General features: G+C 40.1%; 2 protein-coding genes across 4 annotated transcripts in view; one reads left to right on the forward strand and one right to left on the reverse strand.

Annotated features, from left to right (window-relative positions):
- Positions 1 to 1,593: 1,593 nt before the first annotated feature.
- On the reverse strand, positions 1,594 to 22,626 carry RBM18 (RNA binding motif protein 18). Of its 2 annotated transcripts, none has more exons than XM_084899270.1 (6): positions 22,493 to 22,626; positions 19,781 to 19,909; positions 11,565 to 11,691; positions 8,516 to 8,602; positions 6,792 to 6,877; positions 1,594 to 3,537 (listed from the first exon to the last, which is right to left on the reverse strand). In XM_084899270.1, the coding sequence occupies exons 2-6, from the start codon at positions 19,891 to 19,893 to the stop codon at positions 3,378 to 3,380; spliced, it is 573 nt and encodes a 190-aa protein (XP_084755396.1). In that variant the 5' UTR covers positions 19,894 to 19,909; positions 22,493 to 22,626; the 3' UTR covers positions 1,594 to 3,377. The 2 variants fall into 2 exon arrangements, with proteins under 2 accessions (XP_084755396.1, XP_084755397.1); XM_084899271.1 differs by lacking the exon at positions 22,493 to 22,626 and adding an exon at positions 22,179 to 22,296.
- Positions 22,608 to 24,559, forward strand: part of MRRF (mitochondrial ribosome recycling factor) — a 39,898-nt gene continuing 37,946 nt past the window's right edge. Inside the window, exon 1 of one of the 2 annotated variants that reach the window (XM_084899265.1) lies at positions 22,608 to 22,728. The gene's annotated coding sequence lies outside the window, so the exon portion shown is untranslated. The remainder of the gene's footprint in view (positions 22,729 to 24,559) is intronic. The other variant, XM_084899266.1, reaches the window with a different exon arrangement.

The following is a 24,559-nucleotide window of genomic DNA, read 5'->3' on the forward strand; positions in this document are numbered from 1 at the left end:
TTTCAGAGAGGGAGAGGGATAGAAACATCAATGATGAAAGAGAATCATTGATTGTCTGCCTCCTACAGGTCCCCTACTGGGGATCGAACTCATAACTCAGGCATGTGCCCTTGACTGGAATCGAACCCGGGACCTTTCAGTCCACAGGCCAACACTCTATCCACTGAGCCAATCAGGCGGCCTCTTGATTATTGACGTTTGCACAGACACATGAACAAATGAGCAGTGGGCTCTGAGGAACAGCTAATGTGAAGGCCTTGTGACAGGAACTCTAACAAGGCCAATGGGACTGGAGCACAGTACACACAGGGAAATAGCAGAGGCCATTTAGGCCATGTAGGTCTTTGGAGTTTATTCCAGGTGTGATGGAAAGCCGTTGAGAAGGGAATGACATGCTCAGATTTTAAAGGATTGCTTTGGCTAATGTGTAGAAAATTGACTGAGGTGGCACTGATGGAGGCGGGATGATAGGAAGGTACTGCCATGATCCAGGTGAGAGATGACAATGGCTTGAAGGAGAATGGTAGTGAAGATGGGGACAAGTGGTTGGATTCAAGACTTATTCTAAAGAGAGAGTTTACAGGATTAGATAGAAGCAGGAGAGAAAAAGAAAAATCAAGAATAAAAATGATGGAATGGTAGTGTTGAAGATGGGGACAAGTGGTTGGATTCAAGACTTATTCTGAAGAGAGAGTTTACAGGATTAGATAGAAGCAGGAGAGAAAAAGAAAAATCAAGAATAAAAATGATGGGAGAAGTCCTATTTTAGGAACATGATTACATACCGGTAGTTGACATTTAAGTTATGAGCAAGATTTAATCCTGTTCTTTTACACAGTAATATTACAAATCAGATATATTTGCTGACTCAAAAATTAACTGTACCTACCTTAATAAGCAACATGGCTCTAAGATATTTGGTTTTAAAAAACTTTTGCTGTTGATTTTTGACATGACTTGAAAAATCTTTCGTTATGTGATTCTCTTCCCCAAAACTGACAAGCCAATTACAGAAAATCAACTGGTTAGGGTTACATTTTACATTTGATAAAATAGGAGCTGAGATTAAGATAGTTCACATTTCATTTGAATATTTCCCTCAATTCTCCACTCTTATATGAATCAAAATAGTAAGTGGTGCAATTTTAGCAAAACAGTAAACCAACAAATAATTTTAAAGTACGGATAGCACTTGTATTTTACAAATCTTTCACTAGACTGCTTCCAGCACATTTATGACACACACATTTCTTCTTTTGAAACCTCTGCTTTGAAAAAGGGATTAGTCACAGTGTGATGCTTTCAGGGACTTTCCAATAACAATTTCTTTTTAAATACATTTGCAGGGAGATCAGTTAGTCTTTTTTCTCATGTCTAACAGCAGAAGTAGGCAGGTGTAAAGGTGGAGAGAACTGTCTCTGAGGGCGCTTCTAGCCAGTCTTCTGCAGAGAAGGCTCTTAAAATACACAACCCCCCACCCAATCCCTACCTCTCCCTGGCACACTAGTCCCGAGTCCTGAGGGAAAACAAGCCTAACAGAGAGCTGAAGTCTTTATTCCAGAAAACAGATGAGAGATGACACAACCGCAGAGACACTGTCTTCCATTTATTCACACAGAGGAATAAGAATTGGTACAAATAATAAACATTGCTTTAAATACAAATAAATAATTCTGGTTTCTAAAGGAAACAGCTCTAGATAATTCAAAGTTAGGTATTTTCTAAGTTCCTATTAAAAATAGAAGACTATTTGCATTAAGTGAGTTCTACACCACCACAACCCTTTGAGGACTTAAGGATAAAATAGCGAATTCTATACTCTAAGAAGTCACCAGAAAACTGGGAGAGGATTCTCCCATCTCCGAACACTATCCCCCAAATGGAAGGAGAGTTTCGTGCATCCTAGACAGAGCTAATGAATGCAGAAAGTATTTAATACCTAAAGATATCTAGAAAGATTTACCTTGGGAAAGGTGATTAGTTTCTTTGAACCAGCTCTGTGAATTCTGAAACCCCACAATGCTGACGTTTTGGTTCAAGTGTCTTAAATTCACTTATGCTCATAGAAAGACCTAAGTTCCTATAGTGAGTTTCCTCTCGCTAGGAATGACAATGGTAAAAGTCTGTAGTCACTAAGAATGGCACCCTAAGGTGAAATAATGATTTACCTGGTGAAGAGACAACGGTGCTGCCCAATGACACTGTCTACCTGGCACCAGGATGACCAAACCACTGAGAAACACACACTCCTAATCACACTACCAAATACACATGGTTTTTCTCTCCCTATTGTTATAAGTCATGCAGTCTTTCAAGCCTTTAAAAACCACATAAAACATGAGGTCATTACCATCTTGGTGGTGCCTGCTCCACTGTGTCCACTGCATGACCCCATCTCACCCCACACAGGCAATCCAATTTCTTCTACTAGAACCCTAGACAACTATTAATAAATAATGTTTGATAGAGATCAATATAGAAACATTTAGGTTTTCAAAGAAAAAATTTTTTCTATTTAGATTGATCATGATACAATTCCAAATAGAACATTCTCATGCCATAAAAACAATCTCATGCAATAAGTGCATTTTAAAAGCCCCATGTTAATAACCAGATTTGGTATTATAGAAGGCAGGTTTATTTAGATTAAAAAAAAAACAATGATCACTATAGAATAAAAGTTGTGTTTCCAAAGAGAACTTCTATTGTGGTACAAAATGTTAAATATAATTCTATAGTTTTGTTGATGCAAATAATTTTAAGATATATGGCGTATTTTGCTAATTGGGATTTTGAGACAATAAGCATAATTCTTAAACAGATTACCACAACATTTGCTCAAAGAACCAGCTCCCTTTTGCCAAGAACTTTTCCTTTTTAGTCCACTTGGAGGAATTTCCATAGTAAATTCTAGAACAATAATTCTGAACATGATACAAAATCTCCCACTTCCCTCCCTATCTCTTTTATGTTGTAAAGACACTTGAGCCCAGAAAAAAATGTTGTTTTTTTTTTAAGACAGACAATAATAAATTTAGTTTCCTGATTTAAATAATAACACTTTTTGTTTGCCTTTCTCTCTGGCACACTATATAGTGTTTCTGGAGTTACAAATCCAAACAAACCAGCCAACTAGAGCATCCCAGTGTTCAAATCACAATTTTGGAAAGAATCCTATTTATTCTGGATGATGCTCAATTCCACACATACTTCAGGGTAGAAACATCCATAGGAACGGCCAAAAATGTCATTTTACCAAACTCTAACACGGGATTATGCTCTGCTGGCGAGTACCAGTCACATCTACAAAGTACAAAGGCAGAGGGTTTCAGGTGTGGAGACCAATTTGCTTTTGCTGCTACAGTGATTCATAAGCATCATCTTCGAGATTTCCATGCTGTTCTAGAATAAGGAGTAGTCCTTTTTTTATCTGGTGGCTTAAAGTAGGAATAAACAGGCGCTGCTGGGTACTCGGCATCGGGATTTTCTGCCATCATTTTCAGCTTTGCTTCAATGGCTTTTATCTTTGCAGTGACGCTGGAAAAAGGACAGCAGAGGGTCAGAATAGGTTTGGATATATTCAGAAAATACTGTGTATTTCATATTCCTTGTACTTCTCATTCATGTCATAGAAGCAACAAGATACTCAAATAGGAACGTTCAAACACAAAGAATAATCGATGCTCTCATTTCAGGAAAGAGATCTGAACCACTTGTTAAGTTTTTACTATAAACCCAAACACTGTTAGGAGTACTTTGCATATTGCCACATTTAATCCAAAGGTACAAACACTGTGTCTTGGCAGCTGGTAGGAAATAATTCATGTTGTAATTGAAAGCAGGGTCTGGAAGAGATACTTGAATACCCATGTTTATAACAGCATTATTCAAAATAGTTAGGATGCGAAAGTAACCCAAGTGTACATGGATGGATGAACGGATAAACAAAATATGATACATAACACATTTTAAAATATTATTCAGCCTTAAAAAGGAAGGAAATTCTGACATATGCTACAGCATGGATGAATCTTGAGGACTTATGCTAAATGAAATAAGCCGACACAACAAGACAAATACTATATAAGTATTTGAATAAAAATTATAGAGAAGAAAGTAGAATGGTGGTTGCCAGGGGTTGTTTAATGGGTATAGAGTTTCCATTTTACAAGATGAAAAGAATTATGGAGGTGGATGGTAGTGATGGTTGCATAATAATATAAATGTATTTAAACACTACTAAACTGTACACTTAAAATTTGAAAAAATAATTCATATATAATTGAAAGCAACACTGTAAGGTAAGTTATACTCTTATTTTTGCATAGAAAGGTTAACTTACTCAATGTTAGACATAGCCAGTAAGTAGTATTGGTTGAGATTTGACTCAAAAGCCCATTCTAGTAACTATTACATTGTATCACATTTTGAATCACCTTTGGAATCACTGAATAATGGCAAAAAAACAATCCTGGAAATTCTATGAAATTTCTTTTTACTGACAAATGTCTACTTATAAAGGCTATCATTTACAGAGTGCTTAAAATGAGCCAGGCATTGTGCCCACATTTTATAGATAAAGAATCAAATGCAGAAAGATAGTGTTTGCCCAGATTCACAAGCTAACAAAATGCAGAGTCGAGATTCAAGCCCAATTTGTTTATCAAAGTCCTTGCTTTCCCCTCCATCAGGCTGGGAGCTGAGCAGCCCCATATTAGAGAGAAGAGGGGAGGGGGCATTGCAGAAGTTATAAGGAAGTCCATTCTGATCAAGGTCATGGCGATCCTTCGACCAGAATGCACTCAGGCAGTGGATGTGTTTTAACTCTGGCTCCCTTTATTTTCCATCCGTGCTGCTGTTCATGGCCACAGTCAGGGAGAGAAGCGTAGAAGGAAATGTACACATGCCTTTTAGATGTCCTTAAAGGTATGCACTGCTGCACATGCTCACACTTCACATGAGCCATGTGAATTAAAAATGTTATATTACCAAGATGCATTCTGGCACCGCTGTTATTAGTGGGGGGACATTGATGCTGTGTGAATCGCAAAGAAACAACCTTCTCTAATTAGGTAAAGATGTTAATAGAAAGATGTAAGCTGAGGTTCTAGTGAAAACAATGAAAATAAGGAACTAAAGACATGTTCACTGTTAATATGAAGATCACCCAGCAAAAAAGGAGTAATCCTTTTCCTATAGGGTTACATTTATGAAAACCTCCACAGACACCCATCTGTAATCAAAGAGGCTCAATCTTAGTGGGAATAGAGCATTGTGGATATAAGTTCCTAGTGAACCTCCTGACGTCATCATACTTTTTTAAATTTCTGGAAGTACAAAACAATAAAGTAGCACAAAATTAAGAAATACCAATAATATTAAACTTGTATTAGTAACACAGAAAAATAATTTACCAATTTTATTTCTCCTGAAAATATTTCAGGATCACCTTCACTTTAATGAGATGTTTGCAAATCTGCTTTGTTTGGTGTAGATGACACAAAAGACAGGCTTTTTGTCTGTTTTCTCTCTGGCTCTCTATCCAAATGGGCATTGCTCTCCTGACTTTATGGCTGAATACTGATTTCTAATGCTTATAAAATGCTGACATTCCTTCACATATCTTTTCTCCCCCTGAAACAGGCTTGAGAAGCGTATTTCTGCAGTTACAGCCTGGAATTTCTCTGAAGTAACTAAAATACTGAATTTTGAAGTCCAGTAAAACTAGCATTAAATGTGACCCTGCTATTTGCTACCTGCATGACCTTGGCCAAGGTATTCTACCTTCCTCTTATGTAAAATGTGCATAAGAGTACTTTTACAAAAATAATTACATGATACATGGCATGTAAAGTGTTTAACATAGTGCCTGCTTCATAGTAAACTCAATTAATCTTGGCTATTGCTATTATTAATAATATATTTCCCTAGGCTACAAAACAAAAAAACAAGCTTCCCCCCAAAAAGAATTCCCAAAACTCTCCTTCTGCTCAGCTATCCATTTAACTTCAACCCAATCCTTAGTTCCTTCCATTTTGAATTAATTCCAAAGACGTAACTGACAATTTATACATACTAGTACCAAAACTGTTATAGTGGCTGACATGATACACAGAATTAAAGTGCTGCAAAGTAAAATATTGTATAAGGAACTCAGAGTTAGGGAGGAATTAGTGTGTAATGACAAATGCCAAAGAGACACAGGCCTTATTAAAATGCTTATTTTTAAGGTAAAGATTGTGCCGAAACCGGTTTGGCTCAGTGGTAGAGCGTTGGTCTGCGGACTGAAAGGTCCCAGGTTCGATTCCGGTCAAGGGCATGTACCTGAGTTGTGGGCACATCCCCAGTGGGGGGTGTGCAAGAGGTAGCTGGTCGATGTTTCTCTCTCATCGACGTTTCTAGCTCTCTATCTCTCTCCCTTCCTCTCTGTAAAAAAATCAATAAAATATATTAAAAAAAAAAAAAAAAGTAAAGATTGTGTCTGATTTACCTCTGTATTACCAGTTCCAAGCACAATGGCTGGTATGTGGTAGGTATATCCGGTCCCCGCACCCCTGCCCCCCTCACCCCCCCCCCTTTTTTTTTAATGAATTCTATATTTAGGGGGATGGGAGAGAGGAAATGTATACATTCTGGAGTTTAACCGAACACATTCTCTGAATATGTCAAATGTTAGTAGATTCTATTCTAAATTTAGAGTCTGAAGAGTTACTAGAGCACGGATGAAAGTTTGGGATGAAGAAATGGCTCAAGCGCTTGAATAACTGTTTTTCTACAGTACACCATCTTACCTTAGGTTAGACTGAGTGGGCTCAGTGCTAGAGGATGGCTCAAGGCTGATTGGAAGGATCTTATCATTCTTGTTATGATCATATCTCTGGAAGTAAGAAAAACAGAAATCATGTCAGCCCTTTAACTGCAGAGCATGGGTCCATATACTTCAACCCCACCAGAATATCATCATCACATTTCTAGACGATTTTAGGACAGCTTTACATTTAGAATGCCAAACTCCACACAATTTTGGCTTAAAGCTATATATTTAGAAAAAGAAGTTTAGAAGAAGCCTCCCATCAGTCATTAGTTCTCCTTATCTGGTAGGGAAAGAATTCCTAGTTTCAAATTCACCGGTGGCACAGGTATATGGCAGGATTGTCCTTACATTCTTATTTTAATGGTCACATATCACCTCTTACCATATTTATTTTACTTCATCCAAAACACTTTAAACTTTTGCTAGATTCCTGCCAAGTACCAAGCATAACATTCAACTCTTAACAGGCCTGAGTGGAGGAGAAAAATAGTAATAGCTTTCAGCCACTGATACAGAAAACATTCTCCAGGAAAAGAGCAGTCTAATTTGATATAATTATATATACTTCTTGTAAAAAGTAAAAATAATATGACAGAGCAATCGGAATCCTCTCGTCAAAAGACCTGTAGGAAAAGGGAAGTACGAGGCAGAGTCTCAAATGAAAGAAGGAATGAAGAATGATTTCTCTTGCATGTCTTTTCAGTAAGACGCAGAATGAGAAAATGACAGCCAGTCTGGCAAATGAGATTTCATTTTCTTTTGAGTAAAAAGGCTTTTGGTAATTTTCCTCATTTCTATCTTGCAGGTAGTGAGCCCTGGAAGCTGAGAAGACTCTGTGGCTAACCACCTGAAACTGTTTTCCAGCTTGGACACTGAGCTCAAATGTTTAATTTCTGACTCTTCCAGGAAGCCTGTTGGGTGGAGTCTCTGATCAAAAACCCATGTTCATATAGCTAAAGACTGAAGCTCCAGTTTTAACGGCCACAAATCTTTTTGTAGGTCTGCCATCCCCATTGCAGAAGAAAGGGAATCAATTCCTGGGGTTACTCCAGTTCCTGTACTTCACCACCTCTCTGCTGGCCAGGACAGAAAGCCATTCATTTTTTAAAATGGTCATAGCTTTTCCAGTGTGCTCTCCCAAGAGACCTCCTACAAGACGAATAAGGCAGTGTGCCACTTCTCAGGCCTTGAAGACAATACAGACACTGCAAACTACCAAAAATAACTCTAGAACTATCTGGTGCAATGAGATGCCAGTGTTTCAAGCACTCATGCAAACTACCCACTTCTCTAGCATTTAGAATAAACATATTCAAACTCTTCACAGACTTGAGAGGCTGGGGAGAGTCTAATAATGCCTAAAGCAACTAATTTAAAAAATAAATACATTTTTTTCTTTCAAAGAACCACCCCACCAAAAAAAATGATAGAGGTCTGAGTATACACATCAGCCACATGGGAAAATCAATCAAAAACAGAATCTGTGGGTATGTGGAGAGAAACAATGAAGGAACTTAATCCCTCTTGAGATGCTTCTCAAAAGAAAAATCTGGCAACACACATGGTAAATACAAGTAGGAGACCAAAGTTTGGCTGTTCCAGATGTGAAGAGACTGGGATGCAAATGGGTAAGTGGACAACTGTCTTTCGGAAGACTCATTAGGATGAGCTGAAGCTGCCTTTCTAGCGTCTCAGACTTACCTTGACTTGAGCATGGGCCCATCGCACCACCAGCTTCTTAGACAGAGCCAGCTTGCCATTGAGACACTGGATGGCTTGTTCTGCTTCCTGTCCAGGAAAGGGCCTACAGTCAGTCAACAAATCAAATGCCCAACTAGCTATATGTATTCACAAGGGCCTTATTAGCTTTGATGGCTGAATTTTTAACCATATCACTTTTGGTAAACAATTGGCAAAAATTTTACAAAGAAAAAAAAAAAGCAAAAATAATAATAAGGATATGAGTTTTTTAGTCAAACAAAAATTTAAATCCTGCCTCTGTCACTTACTGGCAGTTCAGTGTTTGGCAGGTCACTTATAAGTCATCTCTCTGAATATTAGCTTTTTCACCTGTAAAATATGGAGAATATTTGCTCCTCGATGGTTGCTGTGAGGAGTAAAAGTGTACATGGAAAGCATGGAGTGTGTGGGAAGCACTCAACCAACATAAGCTAATAGTACTGTTCTTATTGGGTGATACCTTCCTACCTACTTCTGTTAGTCAGGGTGGCACTTACTGTGTCAAGAACTAGTACTCCCCCCAGGAACCCAGGAACTGTATTCTGGATTAGGGCTCATACTCCCTGATCCAAAGTGAGAAATAGTAATGGCCTCAAAGGACATGGGAGTGAAGAAAACTAAGCTGGAAAAAGCAGGAGTAAGTCAAAGAGACTGTGAGCAAGGTATCTGTGAGCCAATCTATGCACCTGGCTTTCCAAGCCAGAAGTCCCCTGACCTTTTCCCTATCGGATACAGGAGCAACCAGGCTGAAAGGAATTCCTGAAGCTGGATAACAGGCACTCTAGGACATTCCCAGGAAGCCTGGCTGTACTTTTCCATCCTGCTGAGCCTTCTCTGCTGTGTGTGTAACCAAAGGCATTTGGCCAAGAGGAACCATGTTCACTGGGGGTGAAGAAGCCCGTAAGAAACAAGGAAAGAAACAGGGACAGTCTATTTGCGACCTCAGTGTGAGACCAGCAGGGACTCTAGTCTGGTTTTACTGGTGGTTGCTTTATTCCTCTGGAGCTTACCAGCATGACAGTCAACAAATACTTATTGAGTACTCACTATGTGTCAGATATTAGATAGTTACTGGCTTCCTTGCCTCACTATGGCATGTAAAGTTAAAGGGATGGATAAGAGAGACATTTTATTCTTCTTTTAAGTTTCATTTATTCAATTAGAATTTACATGGCATTCTCTTATTAATTGTTGCATCAACACTAATAAATGCCAGCAGTGACAAATGCTTCAAGAAATAACTCCCCATCTCTATATCTTGTTTCAAAGTTCTTGCAGCCAACATTATTGTTAAATGTCAACTATGTTTTCTTATGCACCTTCATCTAGTCTCTCAACTAGAGGTAAGAAGGGTGTAGGTTTTTAATACCCATTTTTAGATGAAAACTGAGGCCAAAGAGGTTAAGAAATTTGTTCCAAGTTAATAAATGAAAGAGCCAGAATAGAAGTTAGGCTTTCTAGTCCAGCAAGATCACAGATTTTAGTGGTCTGTAAGAATCATCATTACGCTCTATCATTGAGGAAAAATAAAGTTGTTAAAAATGCTAACCATATCAGGCATTCTTTCAGTTTCTCCAAAACTTGAACAATTAGAGCAGCAATGTATCACTAATTGCCTATCACAGCTGTAAAAAAAAAATCCCCAGTACGGGGCGGGGCAATGACATCTCAGCACATACTGGCACATTGCTTCTTGACAGCAATCTGGCAGTTGTATTATGAAAAATATGCATGGCCTTTGTTGATGCCACTCCATTTTCCTGAGTGTAGTAAATATGCATGGTTAGAGTTGCAAATATATTCACAACTGCACTGTTTACACTTGTGAATCACTAGGGAGAACCTAAATAGCTAACAGTTAATCAAATACCATATGTTCTTATAATGAAATATTATGCGGTCATCAAACATCCTGTTGATTAGCTTTTAAACTGAGGTCTGCTACATGTAATAAGATGTATAAATATTAAAGATACAGATCAATGAATTTTTACATATTTATATCTATACCAATGAAACCACAATATTATGATACAGAATGTTTTCTTGATTTGTATTAGGTGACAGAAAAAAAATTTAGTATGCTTTGAGTGACAAACAGGATCATATGATCCTATTCATGTATTATAAACCATACATATGAGTATGTATAAAGTCTTCCAGGGTTGTTGTTTTGTTTGTGGGAATGTGAAGAAAGAAGAAAAAACTAAAAGACACATAAGTAAAAATTAACTGATTATTTCTGGCTATCTGGCTGATAAATTAAGCCACTTACCTATATTTTCATCTATAATAAACATGCTTTACTTTTAATAAATGAGAAAAAACATGCAAATACAATTATTAATGAAACAATAACTAGACAATGTTCTCACATAAAACTAATAGAGTTACAGAGAGTACTGAGCAATGTCTCTATATTTAATAACATTCAAATTCAAGTTCTTTATCAATGCATATCCATCCCAAGGACAAAATCTTAATACAAGATACATGTATATATCATGATTGAGGCTGGATGTTTTCTTCCTTTATATATACTTAAATTTGTATGCATTTATTTGGAGACATTGAGAAGAAGGGTAAATTTTTGAGAAATTAAAAGAAAAAAGAGTTTGTGGGTAGCTCACCACAGACAGGGAGGGCTTTTGTACCACAGAGCAAAAACTACTGAAAGAGAAAGAGGCTTTGTTGGTCAGCCACTAAAGGCAAAAACAAAGCAGAGGAGGGAAGAGGATGTCCATTTGCTTCGTGAGGGCATCCCAAAGCATTTGGTCAGAAAAGTAGGTCAGCCACCTTTGTCCAAAAGCCTAGGGAGGGTAAATTTTGGAAGCTATTCACTAATTCTTTTGTTTACCAAGGACCTCCTTTAAGACTCGGGGCAAGGCACACAGGCATGAATCAGACTTGGCTCCTGCCCGCAAGGAACTGCTATTCTAGTAGTCAGGAGACATGCACAGATACTTATGGGAGAGTCTAAGTACCGTGAAAGGGGAAGCAGTCCAATTACCTGCTTAGTTTCAAAGTTAACGAAACAGTACCCTCTGGGCTGTCCCTCCAAAGCACCTGACTTATGGAAAAGGAAGTCAAACTGCTTTACTGTGCCAAACTTCTGGAGGAGCTTCAGGAGGTGGTATCTGTGGAGAAAGCACAGTCCATGATTACGCTCAGGGAATCTGTTGGCCAATGAGTCTGAATATGAGATAAAAGCAGGAGATAATTTACTCCAGGGATAACATCTCACGCCCCCGCCCCCTGCCTTCCTCCAAACTGCTCTGTTAGTCTATTTGGCAAACAGAATTGTTTGCCTCTATTTGGAATGGGAACGAGAATTGTCATGGCTATGCGTCTGTCCAGCACAAAACTACCAAACAAAAAACCACACCTAACAAACAGCTGTCTGGCCCACAAGCACCATTTGTTTTCTTTGGGAGAAAAGCTCAAAAATAGTGTCGATTTATTTATCTTTAACTTCTTGGCAATGAAATAATACTTGTGAATAACTACAACTCCATCAGAAACACACACTCACACCCCAAAACACACACTCACACCCCAAAAGTAAAAAAATAAAGTAACAAACACATACACAATCACACACAAAATCCAGAAAGACTTCCCTATTAGATTGCAGTCATTAACCCCACACTGCGCTTGTGAGAAACTGCCCCAAACCAAGCCACAGCTAGTGGCACTTCCATTATTAAGTGCTTGAGTTTCAATCTCTGATGTGACTGGACGCCAGGACAATGTGGAACCACAATGTGACAGGCTGATCTCACATAGGACAGGGGAACCTGGCCAGTTCCATCCAGCTGTGGGTAACTAACAAGCCTGTTTCTTAACACAGTTTAGACTCTGGAACATGGTTGAATAAAGCATATAGCTAGCCAGGGAAGAAATTTGTTCCAAGCTTTTGCTTGCCACTCTGCCCTTCACCCTCTTCTTGGATTCCTTTCTCTAAAACTTACTCCGTTTCTATAGAGCTTTTTAAGTTATTCAAGCAGATGTGGCCTTAACAGGTTGCTGTGGCCAATCTCAATTCCGACTTCCTGTCATCTGATGCAAGGGTGAGACAAACCAACAGCTCTCCCGTTTCCTTTTCCTTTGGCCTTCCTCCTGGCATCCTCCACACTACTCAAATGGAGTCAAGGCTTTCTCTAAACAATGCTGTCCCTGTGATACTAAAAAGGTATCAGCCCACATGCTAAATCTGTTAATACTGGGAATTCTACCCCACAGGGAGTCAGTAAAGCTGTCCTTACAGCCACATTTATATTCACATTGTTTTCTAGGAGAAACTCATCAAGATTTTATTCTTGACTAAGAATCTCCTCTGGGAAGCAGAAAGATAGGAACTGGATCATAAGCTCTACTAAATTTGACACTAACACACATTGACAAGCAAGCCCATTATCCTGGATCAGGTGCCTGACAAAGGGGAGAAAGGAAGACACAATACAGGTCTTTTACTGGGACAGGATGCAAGGATCCCAAGGTATTCTGTGGATATTCATCTGGTCTTTAGACCTTTTTTGAAAGAAAAAACAACCCTGTCATTTCTAAACTCTCAAGTCCCACCAGGAGACCTCAACTGTGAGTAAGAATGTAGGTGATTCATCAGGGGGAAGGGAGACACCTCAAGTGCAGATTTCTGGTTTACTTGATTTTTTGAACAGCAAGAGTGAGTCTCTGAAATGCAGACAGATAGGCTAGAAGAATCTCTCTCAATGTCTTTAATTCACAGCTGCATTTTCCACTTACTATACCCATTCAAACCATAACACTGCACCAGTTGCTATGAATGGTGGGTCAAACCCGTTTGTGTTTAAAAAAAAAAAAAAAAAAAAAATCTAAAGGATTCTGTGGGCTGGTCATCTTTTCATTAGCTCTATTCTGCTTAATAGCAGGAAGGTAAGATGATCGGCATTTCCTAGGAAATGAATTTTAATTTACTCAGGACAAAAAAAAAAAGAGCCGGCAGATTATTCTTTGAAAAGCTAACAAATACGTTTTGCCCGAGAAGCCCGACCTTAAGATTCCAGGAACATCTGCTTAGGTCTGTGTCTTTCAACTTCTCCAGGATTTCTTTTCTTGTTTGATAATTTCTTGAAATTATCGGAACAACGAAACAAAAGGAATGAAATGTTTACTATTTTGCTTCCTGGAGATGGGGACTGCAAGCTCTGATAGTGAAAAAAGCCTGAAGACTCTTGCTTTCACATCTGCAAGCACTTTCATCTGCTGCTGAAGAATGGGAGACCGCACTGCTCACCGGAGCCTGGCTCGCTGGGGCAGGAAATGTGGGCCCTGCAGATTTCTGGAGCCGGAGAATTACTACACCAGCAGCTTAAATCAGTGTGTGGTTGTTTTTTGTAATGGGTCTTTAAATGGCAAATAAGTGATTAATCTATACAAATGTTAAAGCAGGCAACAACTATGTGTCAGAAACTGTACTAGGCACTTGGACTATCCAGATGAATACAACTAGGTCTCTGCCTGCAAGGACTTCACATTCTGGTTAGAAGAGGGAGATATGTAATCAATTACATGTCATGCTTGCACATACGGGTAAGCATAAAGATGAAGAGGACCAATTGTGCAGGGAAAGTAGTGGTCAGTGAATGCTAAGTTCACAGATACATAGGTGACAAAAAGTCTGATCGATTCAAAGAGTTGGGGAGGCACTAGGAGATGAGATGCTGGAAGGCAGGAAGGGATAGGTTATGAAGCATGTTGTGTGCTTAGTGAGAGAATTTTAATTTGATGCTGAAGGCAACGGGAAGCAACAAAATGACATTTAAAATTATATTTAGCACACAATTGTTTCAAAGAAAAATTTCTTTCTAAACTTATAGAAATTGTTATGTGGTAAGTCTTCATGTTCTATGCTCTGTATATAATAGACTGCTGTGTTCTAAATTTAAGCAAACAGAAAAGACTGTTTCATAATGCATTTATTTTTCCTTGCATTCTAGTTTATCTGTGAAAGTCCGTATGAGGACATTTCCACCTGGATGACTCTCTACTGCTTTCAAGTTTACTTAATTTACCCCAAACTGACCTCTTCCCCTCCAAAACTTTTGTCCCTTTCCAGCTATCTCAGTGGTCAGTGTGGACAAGATTCTTTTACATTTCTCAGGCAAGAAACATTAGGACCATCTTTAACTCTCCACTCCTCTTCAATTACTTCTTCTTCATCGGATACACCACTGGCCTCCAAGTTCACTGTCTCTATCTAGGGCACATGTGTCAAACACAAGGCCCGCGGGCCAAATCCAGCCCGCCAGGCCTTGCAATGTGGCCCGCACTGCGCTGTCATCACTGCACTCCGCTGTCAGTTTATGACATTGTCAGTTTATGACTGTTCAGTAAACCATTCGGCCCGCGATTTAGGCTGGATTTTAGATTTTGGCCCCTTCTCTGATTGAGTTTGACACCCCTAATCTAGGGGATATTAATGGCAGATCTGTAGCTAAACTTCGTTAGTCTTGCTCCTCCAATTCATCCTTCCTACTGTCTAGTTTTCCCATTAAAACACTAGAGGTCCAATACACAAAATCTGTGCAAGAGTAGGCCTTCCTTCCCCTGGCTGCTGGCACCGGCTTCCCTGGCACCCAGGACTCAGACTTCCCTCCGGCTGCTGAATGGCACGCAGGATGTGGGCTTCCCTCACAGCCCTGGCTTCATCTGGAAGGATGGAAGGCCACCCGGAAGGACGTCCAGTCTAATTAACATATTATGATTTTACTATAGATCATTTTCATGATATCAGTCTCTTGCTAAATACCCACAATGCATCTCTTCTACATGAAATCCAATCAGGTTTGAATAACTTTTAAGACTATCTTAATTTGATAGTATTTCTCCAAATACTATCATTTAGCATTCAACCTCTCATTTAGTCAAAAAGGTCTTCCTGAGTCCAGCCAGAATGGCTCAGTGGTTAAGCATTGACCTATGAACCAGGTCCTGTTTGATGCCTGGGTTGCTGGCTCTATCCCCAGTAGGGGGCATATAGGAGGCAGTCAACTGATTCTCTCTCATCATTTGTATTCCCATCTCTCTCCCCCTCTCCATTCCTCTCTCTGGAATTAATAAAAACATTTTTTTTTTTTTAATAAGGAAAAAAAAAGGTCTTCCTGATACTCTGCTCACACAGCCATCTTTCTTATTCCTACCTTTATTTATGATTCACCATTCATTCAGAATGCTCCTTCATAGAGAAATTCTCCTGTCTTAATTCCTGTTCATATTTCTTATGCATAATGCTGTGGCTATTAATTTTGCCTTCTATGCAGCTTGTTTAATATTTAAAAAAGCAGTATTAACTCATCAGAGGAAACCACAGTGTGGAAAATAGACAATATATAAGGACATGAACTTTTCAGTTTTTCTGTTGAAGGTTGAAAATATATTTTTAAAATCTTTGTTGTTGAAAGTATTACATATGTCCTTCCTCCCCTCCTACCCTTTTAATGATATTTAGAGGCATTGTTTTAATTTTATAGTTAGATTGGGTCTCATAATTTAAAAGAAGTCCTTACATTTTAAAATTTAGACTAGGATACTTTAGGTTATAACTATTCAATTATGTGGACTATTATCTACTTGTGCAAAGAGCACTAAATCAGGCTGTGGGAAACTGAGTCAACTCACTTAACTCTTCCTATAAAAGAGGAAAAATATTATCTGTTCATTGGCTTCACAAGGTTGTCACATCCTTAAATAAGAGGAACTAATGCAATATTAGAACTAGAAGAAACATTCAGATCATTTTGTTGAATATTCTCTTTATAGGTAAGAAATATTAAGTATAATGTAATTGAAAGGAATCAGAATATAGTAGAAAGAACATGAGTTTAGAATTTGCTACCTCCATAAATAAGAGATGTCTTTATTCCTCTAAATCCAAATCCCTAAGATCTGTTTTGTCATTTGGATATTCCTGACCTCTAGCATGGCCCTAAAATGGGCAGTTTTGCAACCACAAAATGAACACAAATAACAAGAAGCAGAATATTAGAGTGCTGGACAGTTCGTTAACAATGTTGAGAGTAGACCGATGGATAACCTAGTATAACTTGAGCACAACTCCAATTAATAACTAACAAGCACATGCACATAGGATTACTATGAAAAATTGTGTGGTAAAGTTTCTTAAAAAAAAAAAAAAAAAAAAAATATATATATATATATATATATATATATATATATAAAATATTGATTTTTTACAGAGAGGAAGGGAGAGGGATAGAGTAAGAAACATTGGTCAGCTGCCTCTTGCACACCCACACTGGGGATGTGCATGTAACCAAGGTACATGCCCTTGATTGGAATTGAACCTGGGACCATTCAATCCGCAGGCCGATGCTCTATCCACTGAGCCAAACCGGTCAGGGCATGCAGTAAAGTTTTTAACTGTAGCTGGTTTACATACTTCTGTAACTATTCATGACAGTAAAATACTATAATTTGTCTTCCAATAGGAGGTAAAAAAGCATTTCTGCCAAAGCCGGTTTGGTCAGTGGTAGAGCGTCGGTCTGCGGACTGAAAGGTCCCAGGTTCGATTCCGGTCAAGGGCATGTACATTGGTTGCGGGCACATCCCCGGTAGGGGGTGTGCAAGAGGCAGCTGGTCGATGTTTCTCTCTCATTGACGTTTCTAGCTCTCTATCTCTCTCCCTTCCTCTCTGTAAAAAATCAATAAAATATATATTTAAAAAAAAAGAGGTAAAAAAGCATTTCTATAGGAAGGGTATTCAGATCAGTTTATAAAAGAGATCAGGAGGAGGGATGGTAAAGAGAATGAGTATGCAGAGGAAAGAGAGATAAGAATGGTTTTGTTGAATAGAAAACAGGCAAGAACTAGTACCAATCCGTTGGTGGGGTGTCAGTTTCATTATGAAAACTGGAAGGTGCTCTGCAAACTTCTGGAAAATCATTAGAAGTTTAGAGATTTGAATTCAAGCAATACCCTCTGAGATTGAAGTATAAGCCAGGCACCACAGGTTACACAAGTTTTACATGTAATTCTTTCAATGTTTGGGAATGACTATATTTAATAACTAGTCTAGGCTATTACCTACATTGAGAGGAATAGGATCCAGAAGTTTCTTTGTTTCAAACACTTTGAAGGAAATCACATATTTCTACAAGATAAGACCTACATACTAAAATGTTAGTTTTCTTTGTTATAATTAAGTAAATCAAATGAGGTAATATTAAGTATTTCATGTTAATCATAGGCTATGATTGGTAGCTATGTCTTTAAAAATTTTTTATTATTATTTAATAAATGGGCTTAGTAGAGAAAATGCTTTACAATGAGGAGTCCATTGAGGAAGAAGAGTGAAAATATCTCTGGTGATACAGAAGTGGGAAGCCACAAGTAGAACTTGCAAGGTCCCAACCTGCAGGTTAGGACTTGCCACCCACCTTGGGCCTGATGTAAAAAGAACAGACACACCAGAGGTAAAGTTCTGATTCAGTGCTGTTAATTCCTTCCTGACAAGCAGCAGGACACACTTAGAACAAGGGTCTCATTACAGGGAATTTGCAGCCAAAACAATGAAGTTTTCCACCCTCCAGATTTCCATTCAGACAAGCAGGAACAGAAACCATTCTTGGGAGTAACCCCTCACAAGCTTGGGTTTTAGATGATGGAAACAGTTTTTCAGATCAGCACACATGAACTGAGAGGTTGGGCAGATTCACACATTCATCCTCAAAGCCGTGAGCCATAAAGAGAACAAAATCAATGCACAGTCTATATTTCAGGGTCCCCATGACCAAGGTCACATAATATGGGGGCAACACAACCTTAAATACCATAATAATTTCCAGAGAGACTGCATAGTATCTATATTTAGCTGATTTGAGCTTGAGCAGGTTTAAGGAACTAAACTTTCTGTCATGATATGTTAGTTTACATCCCTTTTCCTGTCTCTCTTTTTAAAAAATATATATTTTATTGATTTTCTTACAGAGAGGGAGAAAGCTAAAGAGTTAGAAACATCGATGAGAGAGAAACATCAATCAGTTGCCTCCTGCTCACCCTCTACTGGGATGTACCCACAACCAAGGTACATGCCCTTGACCGGAATCGAACAGGGAACCTTCAGTCCGCAGGCCGACGCTCTATCCACTGAGCCAAACCGGCTAGGGCTCTTTTCCTGTCTCTTAATCAACCTTTAAATGTACCTCCTCTCATCTCAGACTTTGAAGGTTCCGCTGTCTCTTCTCCCCTTCCCTTTAACACTATTACAAAGGGAGTAACTACTAGGACTGACGATATCTTCCAGCTTACTTTAATTAAGCACTGACCCCATCTGGCTCAAATCACTCACCCTTTACTCTCCTGCTACCAACCACCATCCTGAACAACTGGGAGAAAGAAACACATCTCCATTCTCTTTGCTAAGAAATTCCTTTCCACTGCAATGTCCTCAATGGGAAGAGTGGGAGTCAGGACAATTCAATTACTTTTGTGACTGTGGTGGGCAGGACACTTCCATCTCTTGGGGCCTCTACTGTAGGTTGAGAGAGCTGGACGTATCAGAGATTTTCAAATGGTCTTCATGGAGTCCTGTAAGTGATTGCTTTAATTCCCCCCCCTCCCCCCCCTTAATCAGAGCAACTCTGAGCTTTTACTTTATAGATACGTTCTCATTACTTTAAGACAAGGTTCCTCAGATTTTAAGAGTTTGAAAATTGCTTAGCATAGGGCACTTGGCACATAGAAGGCGCTCAAATCCTTTAATGAATGAGTGAAAACCAAAGGGAGTGAGGTGGTCTCTAAGATCCCTTCCAGCTCTGACCTCCCATGGCTGCTTAACATGAATTAGAGTCAAGTGCTGCCCCTCTACCTGCCTATGAATATACTGAGACTTCTTGTTCCTTCATTTTGAGGGAATCATGCCCAAAACTGATTCTAGAAAATAATTTCCTGATCACTGGGTACAAGGATTCAAATAATTGATCTCTGGCAAGTAGAAAAAAGAATATAGTTTAATGGCTATTCAAGTCTATGTCTTTGCAGTAGAAGAGTCCAAACGTAAGAAAAATACCAAAATAACAGGTTAATAATAACATCACATTTCCTTTAAAAACAACTGAAACATAAGCAAAAGGGCCAAAATATATCCTATATCCCTTAAAAATTCTTCTGAACACCACTACAGACATCCCAGTTTCTAGGCAACGAATCAAAATGACGCTGACTTACTCTGTGATTTTGGGGTCCAGGTTGCCAATCCATAGCCGGTGCCCTTCCTGTAGGGAACCCTCTGACAGGATGGATGCGTTCTCCAGGGGAAGAGTTTTGGTTTCTGCTTCCATCAATCTCTATTAAATACTAAAGGAAATGTGAACATTCAGGCAGGAGAAGAGCAACACTGTGTGAACATGAGACTTCAAATTCAGTTCCACAAACATTTATTCAAGGAGGGAATGCCCTGGGCAGTCCTTCAAATGCCTCGTTCTTCCACAACCAGGGCCCAGCACCCTTCCCTTGGGACAGCGCCTCTGGCAGCCAGAAAGTAAAAGCTTCCATTTAAAGGGAAAGGGGTGTGGTTCTGTGTGTAGAAACTCAAGTTTTCCTCTTCTGAAGCCAGAGGCTGACTGGGCAGGAGGCCAAAGCCTCTCTTACTACATGACACTCCAGTTTAACAATTATCACCCAAAGCAAGCCCTGGACACCACGAGACAGAAAGTTTTAATGACAATGAAGAAGATGGGTAAGGCAGAGCAAACGTATATCTCTTCCCCGTGAAAGAGGCAATACAGGAAATTAAAGGCCATAGAATTTGGAGTTAGAACTGAGTTTGCAAGCAGGTTATAGATATGACTTGATAAACTGCCTAAACATTATAGGCCTTCATTTCTTTATATAAATGAAAAGAACAGTTCTTATCTTATAGAGCCATTGTGAAGATTAAAGGCAGTGCATGAATAAAATCATTAAATGCTACATCTGACAACAGTAAATAATAAATATTAGCTATTATCATGTTTAATATTTTTAGAGGCTGGGAAGAAGAGAGTAACTTCCTCCTTAGGTAGTCCATTTCTATCATTTACTAGTTTTGTAACCTTAGGCAAATTATTTAACCACCATGTGCCTCAGTTTCCCCATTTGTAAAATGGGAATAATACGCCATAAGAGTTGTACAGACTTACTGAGTTAATATACTTAAAGCACCTAACAAGCTTTCAATTAATGTTAGCTTAAGTTATTGCTAGTTTTAGTTCCTGAAATGTCTCATCTCATAGACAAAAAAGGAAAATGAGGATTATGATGGAGACAGTAGGGTATAGAGCAAAAATCTGGTGTCAGAAGACTAGGTTTCAAATGTCTGAAAGTCACCTCTCCTTACGTTTCAGATTCCTCATCTCTACACAATAAACCTTGCCCTGCTTATTCCTTAAGGCTGTTGTGAGGATAAAGATGAGATATAAAATACAACATTCATGAAAATACCATATAATGCAGTGAGGAAAAGGTAAAAGGGCTGAGAAAATGGCAGGCTGTGCTGACTTCAGTGTCCTATATAACCAGAAGTGCCTCAATAGGTTGATGTGGCAGGAACTGTTTAATAACAATATTGCCATTACCTCTTTACCATCTCAGCATGGCCTATAAAATCTAGCACACAGTAGCCACTAGACAACTGTTTGTTGACTGTGTTTATCTATTCCCACAAAAGGATATTCTTCTGCCTTTCCCACTCATATGTTCAATCTGTTTGGCAATGTGCGACAAGCAACCACTAAGTGCTCAACCCCGGGCTATGTGCAGATAATAAAGAAATGAACCACCGGTAGCTCCTGTTGATTTCATTCATTCATTCATTCATTTCATTTCACACCTAGCAGGACTGAAAAAACAATACTGGGGTTGGACTACTTTAGAACTAGTGGAAAGGCCTCTAAAGGAGATGATATTTGAGATGGAACTTCTGATTTTCTCATGTCTAAAAACAGAAGTGATGCCAATAGCTACTTAGTCTCACAGAAGGGTACCATCTTTAGTGGGAAGAGCACAGGCAATGGGCCTGCCTTCCAATCCTGGTTTTTGCACCCAATTACTGTATGACTTTAGTAAGTCATGGTCCCTTCTCCCCCTTAAGTGTCCTCTCCTCAGAAAAGCTTTTCCTAGTAGAGGGAGTCCTTGTTAGTCTCTATCACAGCCGCCTTTTTCTTTCCACACAATCCTAATTCATTTTCTGTGACTTACTGTTTTATCTCCCGTGTCCCTCACTAGAACGGAAGCTCCTAGAGGACAGGGCCTTAGCTATTTTGATCATGGTTCTGTCCCCAGCGGCTCGTGGCCAATGCTCAGTATTTACTGAATGAATAAATGAATGAATAAAGCAAGCCACTTTTCTATTCGCAGCCTCAGAATCTTCTTTCTTCCAAGAACGGGCACAATTATCCCTATCTCATGGGTCCTAGATGAGGCTAAAATAAGACAGTATCTGTGACAGCTCAGCACAGCGTTTTTTTGAGAAACGATAAAGTGTAATGAGAAATCAAGATGGCACGAGACTTTCAAAATCCTTTGACTCTGCAATAGCGACAACACTTATAGATTGCTAACAGAGTTGACAAGATCGCTTTTTCACCTATCCTCCCAGCTGAGCCGCAACAGCTCCGGAAGCAGGCAATGGTCCATTTGGGGCAAATGAAGTGCCGAGAAGCAAAGGCACCCGTTCCTACAAGGGCTGTTAACGGCGGAGTCCAAGGTGGAACCCCGGCTTCCCGATGCAGGCCACGAATTCCCACCGGCGACGGGTCAGCACTCGGATTGTTATTTCCGGGCCGGCGGCGGGACAATCCGGGGCGGGGCCTGAGGAGCGTCCTCTCCGACAGCCTCCCTGGGGAGGCCCGCCGGGGCCGGGGCCGGGGCCGGGGCCGTGGTGCAGGGGCCCGGACTCACCTCTTGGCCTCGGCGTCTTCCCCTCGGCTCATGCCCCCTAAGAGCAGGTCCCAAGCCCGCGAGCCGCCACGCTCCGGACGCCTCCGTCGCAACGATACCTGCCGCCAGGCCGCGGGTGACGCACTACGCCTGCGCCGCCCGCCGCGCCGCCGCCCCGCCCCGTGACGTCACGACGCCGGCGCCGCCGCTGTCGCGAGGTCGCGAGAGTGTTTTCCCAATAGCCTGGGTGATCGCTGGTGAGTGGTCTCGGCACGGCCTGCAGGCGCGCGCGGGGTCCCCGTACCAGAGATCTCTACTCCAGGACTTCTTGGGGACCTTGGGGGGCCTGATCGTGGTACCCCGATGAGTCCCATCGAGTCCGACTGTTTGACCTTACCGCGGGGGGCGGGACCGGTAGCATCTGAGCGGGTGTCGCAGGTTAGGGGCGGAACACGTGTCATCGGCGAGGAACTTCGAGCATCGGATGTGTGTGGGGGATCGTTTACCAAATTGTAGCCGCTATTTAGTGGCCCATCACCTAGCAGGAATAGTAGTTTCCAGAGCAATACCACGGGTATGGATATCATTATTCCCACGGTGAAGAAACGGAAGTTCAGAGAAGGAAAAAAAAAAAAAAAGGAAAACCTTACCAGGGTCACGTGGCTCGTCATGAATGGAGCTTAAATTCCAAAGCCTCAACTTTTCACCCTTACTCGGTGCTGTCCCGTGGCGAGACAATTGTCATCTCAGTAACCCTTCTCTATTTACAAAGCGCGTCTGCGGCCCTTATCTCATTTGCTCCACAAACGGTATCATCCACACGTTACCGATGAGACTAAGATCATCAGAGGGTTTGACCTATCCAAAGTCACATCTTAGTTAAGTTCTGGTACCGAGACTCACTTCCAGGTCTTCTCTTAAGTTTGGTGCCTTTTTCCGTTCACCACATTCTATTGCATTTCTCAGAATCGTGGAGAATTTTATAATTGGAAAGGTAGTTGAGGCAAACAAAACCTAGGGATAAGAAGTGACTTGATACAAGTCAGTAGTAGAGCTGCCACAAGTGCTCTTTGGATACACGGTGGTTATGAATCTAAAGAGGGTGGTTGGCAGAGAATGCTGAGAGGAATGTTGTAACCCAGACTTCCTACCTCTTAGGCAAAAGCTCCTTCTCCACCTATGGAAGTGTCTTATCCCTCCTTTGGCTGTGCCAGGGACTTGATTCTGTATATAGATAGTCAGGTCCTATACATAACTTTACATGGCCCTGAATTTAGAGAAAGACATGCCTTGCAATCTAAAGTGAAAAATTGGCAAACCAGAAGGTAATTCAAGCGGTGTTGTGAAGTAGCTCTCAGGAGCTGCTGTCTGAAGCTTAGATTCTCATTCTGGTGCCAGCATTGTTACCTTGGGCAAGGACTTAATTTTTCTAGACTTTCATTCATGTATCCATTTCATTATTCAGTGTCTTCTGTGTCCAGGGACTGTGCTAGGCACTGGGGATACAGCAGTGAGCAAGACAACCATAGGCCAATCCTTGTAGTGCTTTTAGGCTCATGGAGGGAATTATACAATGATCAAATAACTACACGAATATCAACTGATATTGTTCAAGTAGGTTCTATAGAAAGGCTCAAATGAGTTCATGTATGCAGCACAGCACTTAAAATCGTTTCTGGCACATAGTTATCACTATATAAGTAGTAGCTATTGTTTCATTATTAGTGTTACAATTATCTTTTTAAAGGCTCATTAATGTCACTATGACAGATGCAGAAAGATGCAGTGTACCATATACTGTAGCTCAAAAAGGATAAATGGTCTACCCAAGGTTACACAGCTAGTTGGTAAGTGTTGGTGGAGGGGCAGGGCAAGGAGAGCTGAGATTCTAGTTCAACACAGCGTCCTAAGCCCAGATGCTTCCTGCCACGGTTTTTCTGAGTATAGGTTAATTTTGTCGGATAATACTTGGGCTCCCATAACAGTTGCTTTTTTTGACTTCATCTGTGCTGAACTGAGTGTCAATATGCATGTCCTTAAGGTAAAGGGTCCAAGGGACTGCCTTTATTGAACTTCTACTTTGAAATT

This window comes from Pipistrellus hanaki, assembly GCF_964339955.1.
Source record: "Pipistrellus hanaki genome assembly, chromosome: 11".
NCBI classification, from domain to species: domain Eukaryota; kingdom Metazoa; phylum Chordata; class Mammalia; order Chiroptera; family Vespertilionidae; genus Pipistrellus; species Pipistrellus hanaki.

What these genes read in the sequence shown, in the direction of transcription:
- RBM18 (XM_084899270.1), bottom strand. Translation starts at nt 19,893, where the DNA reads ATGGAAGCAGAAACCAAAACTCTTCCCCTGGAGAACGCATCCATCCTG. An exon ending in CTGGACCCCAAAATCACAGA is followed by an intron (nt 11,692 to 19,780) that starts GTAAGTCAGCGT and finishes CTTTCTCCACAG; the next exon opens with ATACCACCTCCTGAAGCTCC. An exon ending in CCCACTCAGTCTAACCTAAG is followed by an intron (nt 3,538 to 6,791) that starts GTAAGATGGTGT and finishes TCCTTTTTCCAG; the next exon opens with CGTCACTGCAAAGATAAAAG.